Genomic DNA, 18,215 nt, shown 5'->3' with positions numbered 1-18,215 from the left:
TAATTTAAAAACATTGTGTATTAATAAAATTTAGTTAATGTTATTGTACAAATCAAATAAGACATTTTGGTTGTCATAAAAAAATGTAAAGAATATAATTTGGTGATTATAGTCGGCCATTTTATGTTGGCCTAAAGTAGGTCTATGTTGTCATTTAAAGTAATTACAAAGTTTATTTTCATTTTTTGTTTAATTTATATGATTATTCATTACGACATATTTTAATTAATATTGGGAAATTATTTATATTAGGAAATATATTTTTTTGAAATAAAAATAAAGAACTCTTATTGCCCTTTTATATTTTTTTTTTAGAACTGGTAACAAGGATATGAATTGATTATTAATTTGACATGAACAGTTCTTTTATAATGACAATCACGGCTCGCAATTGTCAGAGCTTGATTTTCTAAGGTTATATTTTGCTCTTATTGAAAATTAAATTACTTGTGTTATCTGAATTGAAGCCTTACATAAGAAATTATTTTCGAAAATATTAAATTCATCCTTGTAAGTACTCGTAAAAACTTCTATTCTAATATTCACAGAGAGGTGTTTAGTAAAAGCAATTCTAAATATACAAATTATTAGGATCCTAAAGAAATAGTTGAATTAAGGCTGTGGTACTTGGTTTTAGGTGAATAACAGTTACAAAGATGTCTTTCCCTGATAAACAACAACGAAAAGTTTGTTGGGATTCTAGAGATCGTTACTGGGCTTGTTTAGATGACCAAAATATTAAAGACAGTTCTGAAAAGCCAAAGGCATGTGCGGAATTTAGGAGACTATTTGAAAAATCTTGCCCACCTAAATGGGTGACACATTTCGATAGAAAACGAGACTATGAAATATTTAAGGCGAAAATGCAGAAAGAAGGTTTTGAACCAATTAAAGAAAGTCAATAATTTTATTAGAAATCAATTAAATTGATTGTATATAGATTATTTATTAAATTGTTTTAATTATAAATTGGCTTTTATTCAAGCTTTTAAACTTTATGTTTAAACAAAAGGCTTCATTTTTTTCCTAATAGAAGGAGCACTGAATAATGATTTTATATTTTTTTTATTATGGCAAGAATATAATATTAAATAAAAGAATATTGTAAAATTAAATTGATATAACAGTAAAACTTGTTTGGACATAAATTTTATATAGAAAATAATAAGAATGTCTAAATAAATTAGTAATTAATTAAAATTTTCCATTTTAATCAAGAAATTAGTTTGGTACTTTTGATATTGATCCATAATTAATAAATCAATTATTTGAATTCAAGACAATTTACATTGAAATTTAGTTTATTACAATATTTTGTTGGTGTTGGCATGTAGATTTACAATTTTAAAAATAATTAATATTACCTATTGGTTTTAAACTCACTGAATCATTAATAACTGAAAATGATTATTGTATTTGATATTTTATAAGAAATGTGTTATGAAAATTCATATATAGCGTTGATTTTATAATATTTTAAAAAACAATTTTTTAATTAAAGTTTAAACAGTCTCATTTCTTTTACTTTTGTTATATTGTTCACAGACTAAAATATAAAAAATGGAAGCACTTCAAACAGTTATACAAAGGCTTAGTGTTCCAAGTTCTAACATTAATGTGGAAATAATACAGGTAAACTAACATTCACTGGTAATACTAAAATTATATGGCCTGATATTCAATTTAAATAATAAATGAAGTAAAGATGGAATTTAGTTAAAACTATGCCATTTAAAAATATATATACATATATATTTACAGGAGGTACTTATAGCAACGAAGAAAGCTAGCATTCAAAATGAAGAGTATGAAGAATTTAACATCATATTAGAAATGTTGTGGGACCATTTGAAAACTGGACTCGAAGAATTTGATGATCAATTACTTTGTTCTACATGTTTTTATAATGTCCTAAACAAGTCAACTAAACAAGAATTCTATCTTAACCAGATCTTAATAATAATAAATGACGAACTAGAAATCAATGAGAAAAATCATGATAACATAAGTTTGGCTACAACTCTTTGTTATGGCCTCTTCCAGTCCTCATATCTTGCTAATGATTTGAAAAATACAGCAGTACTTGAAAATACTATGAAATCAATTTTCAAATTGCTAGTAAGAATGTCATATGAGTATACACAGTATACATTTATAGCATTTAAGACTATGAGCTCATTTAAAAAAGTGATAGGAACATCATTAGAAATGACAATTTTCAGTAATGAAAATAAAATTAAAATGCTGCATGTAATAAACAATAATTGGGAGAATCCTATAACAGGAATACGAAACTTAAATAGAATTCTATTCCAAACATTACTTCAAGTTATCAATGACGATGTGTTGACACAAATAATAAGAGAAATTAATAAATTTTATTGGAACAAAGCAAAATATTTGATGCTGACCGAAGTGATTCTTAAGTACAGTGGGAATATTGTGGACTATGTGTTGAAAAATATGTGGCTTGGAGGACTATTGAATAGTTTATACAAGCCTGGCTTGGTATCCGCTGGCGCTGATATGTATTATGCTATTTTGGAGAAGCTTAATTCAGAAAATTGTTGGACAACATTGTTCCTGGAACCTGTAATCGAACTTCTTACAGGAGCCTCTTTTCAAGCTATAGAGAATTTTAAGAATTACTGGTGTTTGAACACTTTCAAGAAGTTTCCTACATTAGCCAAAGATTTAGTTCAACATTTGAAACTAGCCAGCTATTCAGAATTAAAGCTATACAGCATTTTATGTGTTCTTAAACAAGCCAACAAACTTGCTTTAATTGAAAGAAAGTGGACAACAGCATCCCATAACAGTAATGAACAACTTGTGCTTACTAGCATAGACCACTGTAATGCGTTTATAAGAATGACAGCTTTTGAAATTACATGTGTCTCTCATCAAAAATGTTTACCGACACAAATAGAATATGAACAAATTCTCAATTATTTGAGAGATAACATTAATTCTGACTGCACTGTACTAAGGTTGTGTATGATAAATAGTTTGGACAGTTTTTTAACTCAATTGCACACAAACTTCATGAACATTGTCAATGATGAAGGACTCTCCCCTTTGAAATGTTTTTTTAAAAGTTTACAATCTTTTATTATAGAATCATTAAGTTTGTATGGAAATTATCAAAGGAAAATAACTACTATTAAAGTTTTATATACGATATTTAATAGCTTATCAGGCAAATCTAAGAAAAAGAATAAGAAACAAAATTGCTCTTCAAAACCAACACTTTTAACATTTTTAAAGGAAAACAATTGTTGGGAATTTGATAATGCTGATTTTATACTAAAGTTAATGAGTCTGCTGAAAGATCCAGCAAATGATGTACATGAAAATGTACTTCAGTTATTATGTAATTACTATCTGAATGATTTCAATAATTCTAATTTATTCATATGTTTAGTGGAAGAGGGCTTGACATGTGTTAAGAGTAAATTTTTCTATGAAATATGTAGTGGTCACAATATATTTAAACTAATTGTTAATGTCCTGATTGAAACAAATAAATTTATAAACAAGGAAGTTAATTTCAAGACAATCATAGATGTCTTTCAGTTTGCCTATAAAGAGATTGATTGTGGCAGTTATAGCAAAGAAAACATTGTGAAATCAATAATAGAAGGGAGACAATTGCATGCATATTTAGGAATATTGTTTGTGATTTTCGACGCATCCCTTAAAACGGGCTTCAAAATTCCCATCGATTATGAGGGTATTATTAAACTAGTAGACGTTTTAGAAATAATATCTAATCAGTTTGCTTGGGAAGAAGACACTTTGACAAGTTCGGATTTTTCGAAAATGAGTGATATGGTACAGACTCTTATAAATAATTCTGAATATGCTGAAGAGAATAATCAAGACCAGACAAAGATTTCAGGTTTTCATCAGATCGTTCTGAATTGTCTGTGGCTAAATGTTAAGGTAAATTCCACAATAAATTTAGGGTAGATGGTTGAAATGAAAAAAATATATTGATTTTGTTTCAGGCAGCTTGTGACTTAGCATCTTTGCTCATACTGTATTGCAAAGAATATGTAGAAGTTTGTGAAAAATGTTTGCACATAATTATGCATGTTCTAGAAACATCAAGACATAAAGGTGCCATAGAAGCGGCTGGGGCTGCCTTAGGTTAATATTTATTGAATATATTGTATTTATATATATAAATAAATTTTCATGATAATAAATGTCTTTGCAGGTCAAGGAATCAATTACTTAACATCTACAAAGTTGAGCCCAGAGGTTTCACAATTACCATTTATTCTATTAAAGAAAAAATTAAATGAACTATTATATGAAACAGCGAAAATGTCCTCTGTAACAAGAAGGGGTGCCGGCTTGTCAATAATGGTGCATAGAATTGTTAGTAATGATAGAAAAAAAGGAAAAGTAAGTTTAACGAAATCCATTTTTATTTTAATTAAATGTATTTTTTTAAATAATCTTATATCTTTTAGCCCCTGTTTCATTATTTTATGGTTGAATTATTAACAACATGCAAAAGTTTGGATAAAAATTGTGAGGTCGAGAAAAGTGATAAAGATCTGCCTAAAGCCATTTATATACATTTCCTGACAAGAATTGTGACTGACAGTAGTTTGGCTTCAGATATTATGTATTATTCAGCTGATCTAGCTGAATTAGCTTTCGATAATCTTACCAACTCCAATTGGCAGATCAGGTATATTGGTATATCTAGCAATCTTTCTAATTTATAAGGTTTTTAACTATCAATCTTTTATTGTAATTATATATTTATAGGAATGCAGCTCTTCAGTTATATGGTGCATTAATTCCAAAATTGATAGGTCAAAAAAAAGCTTCTGGGATTGATGAAGAAACCGTTGCTACTGTTGCATGTGATGAGTTCCTAACTCATTCTCCAAAGCTCTGGAAGTATATTGTCAAAGAAATTAATAACAATCAATCTAATGACATCATTCAGACACATTCAAATTTAGTTCCTATATTAAATGTGCTGGCAAATATTGCAAGGCGATACAATTTCTCATGTGATGTTAAAGGACAAAGCAATTTAGAATTAGATTTGTTAAAGAATCTTACATTATTACTGGGAAGTCCTATTTATACAGTAAGGAGACTTGCAGCAAAAAGTATTACAAACCTTTTCTGTTTTGATGTTGTCTATGATTTCATAAAAACTAATAATAATGATGCAGAAAATCATATTCATGGTTGTATAATGTTACTGTCCGAATTACACAAAATCTACTCAAATGAGGAAACATTAAGAACTCAACTTAATGAACTTATAAATAATTTGAATAATAAATTATTACAAGGGAATTACTCTTTTATATGCAGATGGGGTATTGAAATGTTATTACAAACAGAAAATGCCAAAAATATCACCATAGAACTGGTGCAAGAAATATTTTTACATACAAATGCTAATCGATATAAACCAGGGGTGGCTCTTTGGGAAAAGATTAAAGTTCAAAAATATTTGCAAGAGGCACCATTGAATGTAATCCCTTGTATTTTAAAAATTATCCTTGCATGTAATGAATATGAGAATTATTTGGACATACTTATAAATAGATTAGAAACCAGTGATGGCAATGGTCAGGTTACATTGGAAGAAATTGCTTATGCCCTTCTAAGTTCTGATTTAAAACTGCGAAGTAGCAATTTGTGGAAAATACTTTATTTAATATCACTTAAAACGGATTTAAACTGTGATATGACACAAATTATGTCCTTAAACACAAATTTATTTAAAATTTCCTTCCAAATGAGATACATGATACCATTTGCTACAAGGTTATGTGTAACTCGAGGAGATAATTATTTATCTGTTTTATCAAATATTATACAGTCTTTATGCAATCCTGAAACCAATGATATAGATTTGCGCTATATAGCAGCAATATCAAACAATGAATTATCACATAAATTCAAAAGCCACAATGAGAATGTTAAAATTAATGCAATAATATCAGCAATCATCCTTTTACAAGACGAAGACGAAGATGTCCGGAATGTTAGTGTTGCATTTTATAAAAATGTTGTCAATGATAAAAATCCTAAACAACCGTTTGTATGTCTAAATGCAATATTGGATATTGGGTTTTTATCAATAATGTTAAATCAACCTAAAATAAGTATTCCAAAAATTTGCACAGATTTGTTAAGTTTTATTGATGGCATGAGTCAAACAAAAGGCGATGAGTATAATCCATTCGCGAGTGATACAAAAAATGTTTATTTTGAAGTGAATGTATTGAGACAAATTTTATTTAAACTAAATAAATATGTAGAATAACATTTTATTTTATATGTCTATGCTAAGAATAATTGAAATAAAATAATATAATTTACTTATCAGTTAAGGATCTTTTTTGTCATTCATCATAGAAATATTTTTGTGGTGGGTTTGTATTGTCAAGTTGTATGGATACAATGTGACGTCCTGGCACCATGACTAGACCAAGTACTCGAGGCTCCTCTGTTTCACCATCAGAGCTTTTTAAATATTCTGAACAGGCTCCTGAAATTTTGCAAATAAGAGTTTCTTTATATTTGTACTGGTTTGAAATTTTTTTTATCATATAATTGAGATTTTAATGAACATTTCTCACCTAATATTACATTCGCATCCCTGTCCGTGCAAAGAAACACCCCTATTAATACTCTGCCATCAGTCATTTCAATCCTAAAATTCATATTTAACCATGTTCTCAACTTCGCTTTACCTTCTAATTCCTCAATAACCTACAATATTATTAAAAAAATATAGTAATTAAAATGTTTAATTTTTCATTTCCAACAATATAATCTTACCTTGGGGTCCCCCACTGGTGTTAAAGTTGTTGAAGACATTTTAAATGAGTGACACTATGAGAAACACTTAAGTATATGAGTTCTTAATTTTGTGTACTAATTACAACTAATTTAAATATTTAATTTATAGCCGTCATCTATTACAATTTACAATAAAACAATAAACATTGTTGTATTAGAACTGTTGATTTAGACAAGTGAAAATGTGGTACTTTTGACGTTGACAGAAATGGAAAGAAAAATTTCTTTAAAAATAAAATTTCTACAAAAACTTTTTTTTATATTAATACATAACCAGAAAAGTATGAAGAAGCTGTTATTAAGAAATACTTTTAGAACTTTAAAATAAAATTATCTCTGCATACCTTATAAACAATTATGAAACATAAGATGGATTTGATTATAAATCCGACTTTACAGTTTTGACATTTGTTATTGTCATTGACATTAACCTTAAAATGTTTCTATGTATTTGTAAACAAGATTTATTTAAAGGGTAAAAAACAATTAAATTAAAAATTTTAATATAGGATCATTGCAATGGAATCGAAGGAAAGTGCTAGAATACCTAGGGATGTATTTATGGAAACATTCAAATATTTTAAATCAAACAAACCAAAACCGTCTCTAGATAGAGTGATAACTACAGATTCTGATAACAGATTACTGCTGGTACATTTAAGATTAGCAAGGTTTACAATTTTAAGAGAGTAATTCTCAGATTACAGAAAAAATCTCAATTTAGTTTTTTTTTACAGTTTCATAGAAGAGATATTATTGAAGACGTAAGGTCAAAATATTTGGGTTTGCGATCTCTAAAGGAATGGAAAGCCTACTCGTTGAAGAGTAATCCCGGCTTAATATTAATAAGAAACCCTTTCACTAGTCTAGGCCAAAGGTTTTGGATAAGAAAATGCTTAGAAATCTATCCAAAGAAACCAAATAGAACAAATATTGATGTAGAAACACATATAGATGACTGGTGGTCGGAATGTCATTATAGTGAGAGAAATAATAGCAAGCTTCTTAAGAAACTGCGCTGGACAACATTAGGATACCATCATAACTGGGACACAAAAGTACAATGTTAATATAAAATACTATTGATGTCAATGTATTTGCAATACAATATAAAATAAAAATAAAAATAACATAAAAATAAAGCAATGTTATGGGTTCTGACATTGAACGCTCTTATTTTTTTCTTGAAGGAAAGTAATGTTAGGCATTATTTATGTTTCTTAAATTCATAAAAAATATGTTAAAATTACAGGTTTACACTGAAGAAAATAAAGGAGTATTTCCCAGTGAACTTTCAGAGTTAGCTGACATAGTAGCACATTATCTTGGCTATGAAGGATTTCGTGCGGAAGCAGCGATTGTTAATTACTATCACATGAGTTCCACACTTTCTGCTCACACTGATCATTCAGAAATCAACTTAGAAGCACCTCTATTTTCATTTAGGTAATTATCTTCATAAGATATGAATAATTCAATAGTATAAAACAACAAAAAAGAACAACTGATAGATGTTCTCATCTCGCCTGCCTATGATCATGTTTGCTGCAAAGTAACCGAAACATCGGGAGTATGTAGTTTAAAATAAGACGAAAACTATCAGCATTCCATGGATTCACCATGGAGGTGTCGGGTCCATCTCGTCCAGGGAGAGGTGCGACCCAGGTGTAGGCTTAAGGGGCCCCTATCCAACGCATGTTTAACATTCACCTCCACTGTCCAAGCTCCTCTCTCTACCCGACCAAATTTGAAACGAACCTGCTAGGGCTGACTTCGACGCACATACCAAGAATTAACTGATGTTAGTTCTTGACAGGCCCAAGTCTTTTAGCAGGTTGTAGAGAGATTTGTCTGTTATAACTCTTGATCCTACTTCTACCGAGCAAGTTTTTTCTTCTGAATTATTTATTACTAAACTACTCTGATCTGGGAGAGTCATCTAGTACGCATTAAGATAAAATTTTAGCAGTGCTGGCGACCAATCATGAATTAAAGTGCGCCATTTTAGTTTTAATGGGATGCCAAAATCTCTTATGTGTAGCCACTCATTCTGCATTTCTAGGCTCATCACATGGATCTTACATTAAGAATACTCGTCTTGCCGAATAAAGATCTTCTATATATATACGTATCTTTGGCCTTCCTACTTGATCCTAACCCTACTCTATCACTTTCTGCCCCTATCATGAACTGTTTATGGAATTGAAGTCTTGATTCTAGCTCTAGGGCATCTTTGTCTTTTGGGAGTGATTAGACGAGTGAGTGATTTAACGACGTCATCATGGGATTTCCCCAGAATATGCCTCTTGAAAACTCCTAGGTGTTTATAGAGCTCCGATGGCCTTTTTAGATTCATCCCAAAATTACTGCGATCCCTGAATAACGCTGACGAATCAGCTGATAACGCAAGCCCGAGCCACAACACACACAAACACAAAACACCTTTATGACGCTTGCATCTAACTTTGACAAAAGGGTTTTATTAAAATCATAGACGAGGAAAGGCCAATTCAGATGTGATATTAGATAATTATCGTAGATCCAAGCTTTTTTGACGTTACTTATCGGTTGGTTATCGAACTTGTTAAGATAAATAAATATATGTATTAAGATAAATAAAATATGTGTGTAGTAGGCATATCCGAAAATATTAGTTTTATTTAAATAAATACAAAAGTCGTAATAAAGTAATACACTGGAATCATAATAAATAAAATTTTAACCAGATGAGAATACAACTAACATTTTTTGTTACAGTGTCGGACAGTCGTCAATATTCCTAATAGGTGGTCGAGATAAATTTATAAATCCAATTCCTATTTTACTGAACAGCGGTGACATAGTCATCATGTCAAAGGAAGCAAGGCTGTGCTATCACGCTGTCCCTAAAATATTACCTTCACCTACGACACCCTGGAATTATCAAGAAGATTCCGGAGGAATGGATTTTAGTGCTGTTAAATTTAAATTCATAGATTATGATGTCAGTTCAGACTTTCACAGAAACATAGACAATGTTGAATGGAGTCATTTCAACAATTATATTTGTGAATCAAGAATAAATATTAATGTGCGGCAGGTTTTAAATGAAAATCAAAACAGTCTGAACGATGTTATTTGACAAAATTTTAATTCGAAATTATTTATGTTGTTATCATTTTATTCACATTATTTATGCGCTGTTATAAATAAATCCGCCAATCAGACCGGGGTTCTTGTATGTTGGGTGTTGTCTTACAGGTGCTTTTGTTATGACTGTAAAATTAAAAATTTATTAAAATACATGTTGAAACAAGTGTAATTTTTGTGTAAATATACTGATTTTATATATGGAAACGAATGTTGAATGTGATTAAAAAATTAAAAGTAGCAGCGCCATCTATCGGCCATATAATGTGATTTCATCAGTTACAAATCTTGTTTAAAAGAGTAAGAAATATCCAGACTATCATGATCCCAGGGAGGTTAACTACGCTAAAGAGTATGCTTCAAACACCGTTTTACAGCTTAAGGCCAGATAAAAAGATCTCCTGTTTCATACATTTTGTATAGTGTCACGAGCTCATATATCTTATCTTTTATTATTTGTGAAAATGTCTTCCTTTTTTGATATTTTTTCAATTGTAAAAATGCTTACAACCGGTTTTATACTCCACTTCCTTGTTGACCTTCAATTATTTTTATAAAATCACCCATATGTACCTTTTACTGCCTCGAACAACATCTCATTAATATTTTTCGGAGGCGTTTAAAGAAATTTTATATAAAGGCTTTAGTCTAACATTTATATGGATCGGTTAATATTTGTTTCGCTTTAATTTTCCCGTCGCGTAAACTAGATGGCGCTAAGGCAATGATTACACATGACGCCTTTAGGCTACAGACACCCTGTAAACAAAACTATAGCCGTTATAATATAACGATTACCATCAACTCATATGTTACTTGTAATTTATAAATACATAGTGTTTTATAATGATACGTCCATAACATTACTTTTAATGTTAGAAACGCAAAAATATATAAGGCTGAGGAGGCATTAATGTAATTGCGGTATTTCTCGAAAATATTACTAAATTAAATCTAATAAACTATGGTGATGTTATTTAAATAAAAAATTGTCCAAGTGAGTGGGACTCGCAGGACGGGCAAGTTGCAATTATTTATAAAATCGACAAAAAAAATGTCCTGTGTGGGTGCCCAATCAAATATTATTCCATTTTGCTTTACAGTATTTGTGGCTATAGCGGCAACAGAAATCATCACATCATGTGTGAAAAGTTTTAACTGTCTAGCTATGACGCCTTATGAGATACAGACTGGTGATGGACTGATAGAGGGACGAACAGCGAGATCTTAGTAATTAGGGCCTAATATTACTATTTGTATAATATATTTTCTAATGGATCTATTATAATGGATTGCTTGCTTTGTGAATTTAGCAGTATAAATAAGTCAAGAGAAAAATTCATCACCTTCAGAATTAGATTTCGTAATTAAGGCATGCATGCTCTTCTGGTGGTCACAAAGTCCCCAAAAGCATTTAATATAGCTTTCGGTGTAGCATTCATATTCGTCGCTTGCCTCGAAGTTGGCGAGGCGACGCATCGTTGGCTTAAAACAATCCGCGCATTTCTGTTTCAAATTACGAATCTGCATATTTAGGTCATTAAAGTGGAAAATTAACAAAAAAATTTTGCACTTTCAAATTTATGTGTTTACTAAAAATTTTAGAGTGTCAAATTGTTGTTGACGGTTTGTGTTTTGCAGTTATTTTTCTTTTTAATAACGAAGAAGGTTTTAATTATATATTTTGTTATTGACAGGTATACTGAGGGAAATGCTTGTTGTGTATTTTTTATAAATATGATTTAGGTAATCGTGAAGTTTTTTGTGGTTCAATAGTTGTTCAGCTTTTTCTGCTCCCAGAAGAACGTTAAATTCTAATTTGATTATATAACCTAATGAAATTGGAACATGACGTAAGTATAATAGAAAAAAAATAATAATAAAAGCTATTAACAATTTTGTAGAAGATATAACCAAATGTTTGTGCAAAGACTATTTCTCGAGTAAGCTTCATGTTTATGACTTTTGTAATAATTTAATACAAAATATGACATGAAATTTTATTCAATTAGAAATTATTAATTAATTATACCTACGGAATATAGATTCAGTTCCTTTTATATATACTGACCGGAGGTTGCAGGATCGAGTCCTGCTTGTGTCGATGAATTTTTTCCTACTTATATGTTTTATTTGAATTAAATTTTAAGTATTTCCCCATAGCCTCTATGTTAATAACAAAAAAAGACAGTATCGCTTCATAAAATGTCTTGTTAGATTTATAACCTACAAACATTCACTTTATATCCATTTAAAAGTGGAAAACTGAATCCTAATTCTTGCGAAAGCATCATGAAGATTCCTGTGAGTTCGTTGGATATGAAATGTTAATATTTTAAAGACGATGAAAGATGAATTTTATATTCAAATATATTCTTTGCATCGTCTGTGTGTATTCATTCTCCATCTGCAGTTAGCTGCTCTATGCGATATCGAATTCAGCCTTTCAATTCGTAGCGAACAGACGACAAAGCGGCACGATTTCCCCATTTGCTCAATAGAAATGCCATTTAGCGTTTCTCTTCAAAAAAGATGATTATCCACAAAACTGAGCGTTCCACATTGTATGCCTACAATCGTATGCACTTTCTAGAAGCCCTAATCTAGCATGTTAGTACTTTTAGTGTTCGATACATTTTGGTAAAAATAGATCGCTTGTGAATGCTTTAGTTTTGTTATATAATAAATTTAAAATAGAATTGAACCTTCAAAATTGCGTTTGTTATTTGACATCTGCAGTTACAGCTTTTGAACCGTAATTAAAACTAGGAGTTAAGAAAAATCGCTCATTGAAATAACGGTAACTTTATCATTCATGCCGGAGCAGGTAAATCATAAATTTTTTCACTTAAAGATGGAGATTACCCTCCTTAAACTATTATTATAAATATCGTATACCTTGAATAGGTTAATTTTAGTAGTTAAATTTAACAACGGGATCAATTAAATCAAAGATTTTGTACTAGTATGTCTGTGTGTATTTAATATGATAACCTTTTAAAAACTTGGAACTGATTATTAAATTGCATTTATCCTTGCGTCTGAAGTCTTCTGAAAGCTGCAAAAGTATATTGGTATAGTAACCTCTGGTTGAAATGAACGAACGAAGTCAGGCTTGAACTTTTAATCGGACTGCACACTACTTAGTTTTTTTGCTTTCTGCTAGGGTGGACATATCAAAATAGAACCTCTAGATTTTCAGCCATGGATAACAAAAATAGCTTCCAAGCGGTTCCATTTCAAAACCATATTCGACTTTTTTCTTCGAGAATAATCTCGCGCAACTTTTAATTAATATAAGTTAATGAAATAGTCAACTTATGTGAAACAGTTAAAAACATTGTCATTTGAAAGTTTTCACTCCTGTGATTTAAATTTAAGAGGCTTACTAGCATAATTATATTATAATAACTATAAATTACATACCTAATTGTTATTGTGGTAATGTGATGAACTATGAAGTATTGGAATCAAATTTTGATAACTAAATACGTAATAGTTTTATATAATGTAATATAGTTATTAAGATGGACAAAATAATTTATATAATGATTTAATTTAGGACCGTTGAGAGTTGAATATTTAGTTTAGACTCAGGGTTTCTAAAGCATTTTAAAAATATGTAGGTACCTATTCTATTATTTATTAATTTTAGTAGAACAATACTTACTGAATATATTTAGTATGGTCCGTCGTGTTGCTGAAAACTACGTATCAATCTATAGAATTTGCATGACGGGGGAACGTTAACGATGTCTTTATTTAGGGGACTACAATAAAAGCGGAGTTAACGGGGTGTAGCCACAATAGTAGGCAAATTGAGTTGGTAGGTACATTATCGTAAACAAGAGAAGTAATTTGCGAACCGGTATAGCTGGAGACACACGATTTGATTCGAACAACTAAACTGTCATACACATCCGAACTTAATAAAGCTTCTACCGATTTTCAAGATAGACAGCCAAGAGGGTAACCATAGGGAAAATGCTTTGGTAAAAACTGGCAAGTTTCGGCAGGGAAAATATTTTAATTATATTATGTAATTAAAGCATGATTTAATTTAATCGCGACTTTAACAGCGAGTCTGGAGTTAAGCGAATATGAGATTTATTAAAAAATTACAATTTAAAAAGAGTCTGTGTAATTCTAGCACCAGCTACCTATATATGTATAACAACAAATACACGGACAGAAGTAAAAAAATTCGCTACCATAAATCGACACTTATCATTTTTATGAAATAAAAGTTGAAATTGAATCGAAATTTAGCAACAGCTGAGTAGTTTTTTGACCCTACAAATAAAGAAACTTAGAGTATTTTTAAGAATTTAATTTCATAAAACCTAAATCATATTAAAATTATGTATGAAGCAATGTTTCACAGAAATCCATTGAATAACTTACATAATTATTTTAATTAAAAAAGGTCTAATTAAAAAATACCTCTGGTTAAGTTTGAAGACAACGATATGGGATTTTTTTCATTTTAATAAATTATATAGCTAACTAATATATTTATATAGTTAATGGTGGAGTATTTATGTCCTCATAATACCTTCATTGACACATTACCTTTGTATGTAAAATGAGCTCGAAGCATTTGGTCGAGCGAACAAAAACTACGCGCGTCTCCTCTTTTATTGACATTAAATAGCCGATATAAATTCCGTTGGCGGATTACGAAATTTATTGGTTTGAAAATTAAAGGAGACCGATTTCAATGGCCAACCTTGACAGCCTTCGTTTATGGATACAGAGAGACAGTAAAAAGGTTTGAATATAGCCTTGATTGGAAAAGTTATTGTTTTAATAACCGATTTTATTCTATGCAGTAATGAATTGAACTGACCAACAATCAGCAAAGTAAAATTATAGTTGATGTTAATGGCCATCCAATTACTAGTACCAGGGAATTGGCAGTGGATAGTAAAAACTAATTGAATTACCAATTTATAGTAACATATAAGTCTAATAATATATAACGTACTCCCAAAGAGCTATTATTTCATTTACCCCATTGATATCCTTGATTTTTTAAATTTGAAAAGACAACAAGTATTTTTTTGTGTCCAAACAAAAAATAGATAAACACGGGTATAGCAAATATTATATATCGAAGTCATTATATATAGAAATTCGTATTGTGGTTCATAGTGTTGAATCGCAATGGTTTGTGACCACAGAAATATTCTGTGACGTGTCTTTAACCATAACAGATGCCTGATGACGGTTGCACCGCAACAGACAAGTTTTACTCTCATTCATTATCGCTGCCAGCCATTTTTATTGATCTTACTTCCCAGTGATTTCAATTTATTTACAGACTGAGGACTAAATAGTGCACTACTATTTTCTTTTATACTGTAACTTGTTTTGATATATTTCATTTAGGTACAATTTAAATCTTTAGCTTTGTTAAATGTTTTTGTTATTGCAGTATCATTTAAAAGTCTTTGGGAATAAGAACATTAAACTAAAGTGAACGCCATAGTTACAGATGCGTTCACGGTTTCCGGTACTTTCTCTGAGTGTACGAAACGCATATACATATGTACCTACAACAGCTGTTACCGGCTAATTTTTTCTTCAACAACTACAAGCCGATGTTGACTTGCCACTAGGTACATTTATTTATTTGATTAAAATGTAAGTTACAACTTAAAAATGTTTTCTTTTATAGATTTTATCATTTTATATCGTCACGGTACGTTAAATATTATTTTTTTGAATACTTTATTGTAGCACACGTAGTATTTTTTAGGTTAAAAAAGTCAAAATCAATTATTTAAAAAAATTCAATAATAATATTATAACTTTAATACAGTCGGAGTTTTAGTGAAAAAAAGTATTTTATTTTTATTAGATCGATATTTTTTCGGTACAAAAGTGGATAGCGAGCAAATGTTCATTTGATGACAAGTAGTTTTTATTATTCTTGGACTTAGCAACATTTGATCAAATCTAGATACGTTGTTCCCTTGTTTTGAAGGATAATCCTCTCATTCCTCTGTACTCAGATTGTACAAAGGGACAATGCTTGAAGGGAGAAAACTCTTCAACTAATCCAGAGTCTTAACTCTAAGTCCTGTTTTTAGTCCTATCAATTCTTCTTTATTCAAAGTAAACTGTGATTGCTTCTCATGTAATTCGCTCAGAGATTAACAATGGAATTTAATGAGCTAATCTTATTGCTTATTAACACTAAGACAATCGTACCAAAAATATAGATTAATTATATTACAATGATCAATGATGGTAATGTATGAGATGTTTTTGAATTTAAGAAATCTTATAAACAACAGCCTATTGTTATTTTTGTAAGCGTCATAGTTACGCTGTGGTCTTTGAACTTTGGCCTTTATTCAAACTCGTCATGAGTATAATCATCTTATCACGACAGATCTGTTTAAAGTAGCTGTAACAGATGCTTTTTCCTAGATAAATCAATCACATTCCCACTTCCCGTTTCTTATCAACAATCTTAAGGGATTAATAAGTTGTTATTCAGCAAACATGTTTTTTCGGTACAGGTTACCTCATTTTTAAACTACAATACAAAAGTGAGATTAAATTATACAGAGTTCAAAATTGACAGATCGATGAGACAATGTTTATTTTAATGGAAGTGGTAATATGTGATAGCGCTTAGTGAGTAATTAGAATTTATAATTATGTTTATGATACGACCATAAGATATGATGATCTGTCATTACCATGATTGTGGTATTGATAGTTAAATAACCATCAGATTTATGTGTAATAGGAATCTGCATATGCACATATAATGTCATATACATTTAGGGCGTCAATAAATGAGAGATAAATTTTATACGCAACATGTACCTAACCTTTATGGAAAATGGATTTTTATCTTATCAGCGTAATATTTGGGATTCTTTTGTTGTCAATATGTGTAAAATCTGTATTATAGTTATCTTATAAAAGATATTATAACTAATAAGCGAGGAAAGCTGCACAATTGACATGTACATAGTTTCTATAAAGGTGTTGTAGTCATGACATCTATTGTCATATACACTGTATAATATGCTGAGCTTTGTCTGTATTAATCTCGAAATTTCTGGAAGCCTACTCCAATAATGGGAGATGTTTGTTTGTAAAGCGGCTACAAAGCATGTTTGCAGACGAGCACTATGGCTTCACGTTATTAAAGCGTCTATAGACCAAATTCGAAATGTAATTATAAACAGAAATTACGAAGCAATCATTAATATCTAGTTAATTGAATGAACACGAATTATTGGCCAATTTAATGAGAACAATTTGTTGTTTGGTTTATTGACAACTGGCTCGTTATAATGATTTAAAATAAATACGAAGTTTTCGGGGAATTTATTCATTCATTCATGTTGTGAATTTCCGAATCAGATTACGCATATTTTTAAGTTTTCAAATAAGCTTTCGTGCAAAGCCCGGATTATTCTATTGAATTTACTGAGCTTATAGCAGAAAAAGAAAAAAAAAATCCTACCTACTTTTGATTCATGATTAATATTTGTTGTATTAAAATACAAAAATAAACCGCGTGATACTAACATGTTATAAGAACTCCAAAAACAAAAAAAAATAAATCAAAATAATTCTACTTTATGAAATAAAAGATAAAGAACTCCAATAAAATCACTGAATATGTTTAAAAGTAAATTGCCACTTGATTTTAAAAGTTGTTTATTCTAAGTCTCAAGAGGATTTTTTACAGACGACCTTGTCCAATTAGATGGCCGCTTCATCAATCACTCTATTGACAAGGACTATTTAAAAAGTTAAATCAGGATTTGGGAAACTCGGGGGTATTCTAATTTATGGAGCCCTTTAGATTATGTAACATTGAAGGATTAAACTCGAATTTACCTGCTACTAAATTGTAAGTAAATTTACTATCAGCCAATGCAATGGTCTAAAACTGGACGTTGGCTTTGAATATATGTGTTTTAATATATACTTTTAAAATTTGTCAACTCTTTTTTGATCTATTTTCCAATGATATTATTTATAACTAGATGACTTATCATAAACTAAAATAAATATCCTAAAATATTATTTGTCATGTATAATCTTATTTGACGAAGTAATTAAAAGTAAAAGCTGACGTCAATTTATTTCCTGAAAACACTTTCTTTTGGTCTCGTTAAAATTAAAAATTCCACCAGCGCTATTGCATGCATATCCTTAAATTGCATTTCTTATTAGTTTTTTAGGCAACTAGCGTTGTTTTG

At 30.0% G+C, this 18,215-nt stretch overlaps 4 protein-coding genes and 1 long non-coding RNA gene across 6 annotated transcripts; 3 read left to right on the top strand and 2 right to left on the bottom strand.

Annotated features, from left to right (window-relative positions):
- Nucleotides 1-335: 335 nt before the first annotated feature.
- LOC116770630 (cytochrome c oxidase assembly factor 6 homolog) lies at nt 336-969 on the top strand. Of its 2 annotated transcripts, none has more exons than XM_032662180.2 (2): nt 336-414; nt 638-969. In XM_032662180.2, exon 2 carries the CDS (start codon nt 657-659, stop codon nt 903-905), a length of 249 nt encoding a protein of 82 aa, XP_032518071.1. In that variant the 5' UTR covers nt 336-414; nt 638-656; the 3' UTR covers nt 906-969. The 2 variants fall into 2 exon arrangements, with proteins under 2 accessions (XP_032518071.1, XP_032518070.1); XM_032662179.2 differs by having other exon boundaries at nt 361-510.
- Nucleotides 970-1,389: 420 nt separating this feature from the next.
- On the top strand, nt 1,390-4,742 carry LOC116770886 (uncharacterized). Its single transcript, XM_032662525.2, has 5 exons — nt 1,390-1,632; nt 1,762-3,945; nt 4,011-4,152; nt 4,223-4,413; nt 4,482-4,742. Exons 1-5 carry the CDS (start codon nt 1,561-1,563, stop codon nt 4,740-4,742), a joined length of 2,850 nt encoding a protein of 949 aa, XP_032518416.2. The 5' UTR covers nt 1,390-1,560.
- A 1,556-nt stretch (nt 4,743-6,298) lies between these two features.
- On the bottom strand, nt 6,299-7,045 carry LOC116770636 (N-alpha-acetyltransferase 38-B, NatC auxiliary subunit). Its single transcript, XM_032662191.2, has 3 exons — nt 6,829-7,045; nt 6,627-6,759; nt 6,299-6,535 (listed from the first exon to the last, which is right to left on the bottom strand). Exons 1-3 carry the CDS (start codon nt 6,865-6,867, stop codon nt 6,390-6,392), a joined length of 318 nt encoding a protein of 105 aa, XP_032518082.2. The 5' UTR covers nt 6,868-7,045; the 3' UTR covers nt 6,299-6,389.
- A 196-nt stretch (nt 7,046-7,241) lies between these two features.
- On the top strand, nt 7,242-10,131 carry LOC116770887 (nucleic acid dioxygenase ALKBH1). Its single transcript, XM_032662526.2, has 4 exons — nt 7,242-7,500; nt 7,587-7,907; nt 8,102-8,295; nt 9,607-10,131. Exons 1-4 carry the CDS (start codon nt 7,369-7,371, stop codon nt 9,968-9,970), a joined length of 1,011 nt encoding a protein of 336 aa, XP_032518417.2. The 5' UTR covers nt 7,242-7,368; the 3' UTR covers nt 9,971-10,131.
- On the bottom strand, nt 9,946-11,613 carry LOC133318747 (uncharacterized). The gene is made up of 2 exons (XR_009752516.1): nt 11,325-11,613; nt 9,946-10,104 (listed from the first exon to the last, which is right to left on the bottom strand). It is a non-coding gene; the product is annotated as an uncharacterized LOC133318747 (long non-coding RNA).
- Between the last annotated feature and the right edge of the window lie 6,602 nt (nt 11,614-18,215).

Source organism: Danaus plexippus, chromosome 7 (assembly GCF_018135715.1).
Source record: "Danaus plexippus chromosome 7, MEX_DaPlex, whole genome shotgun sequence".
Classification (NCBI taxonomy): domain Eukaryota; kingdom Metazoa; phylum Arthropoda; class Insecta; order Lepidoptera; family Nymphalidae; genus Danaus; species Danaus plexippus.
This window is presented reverse-complemented; position numbering and strand designations above follow the sequence as displayed.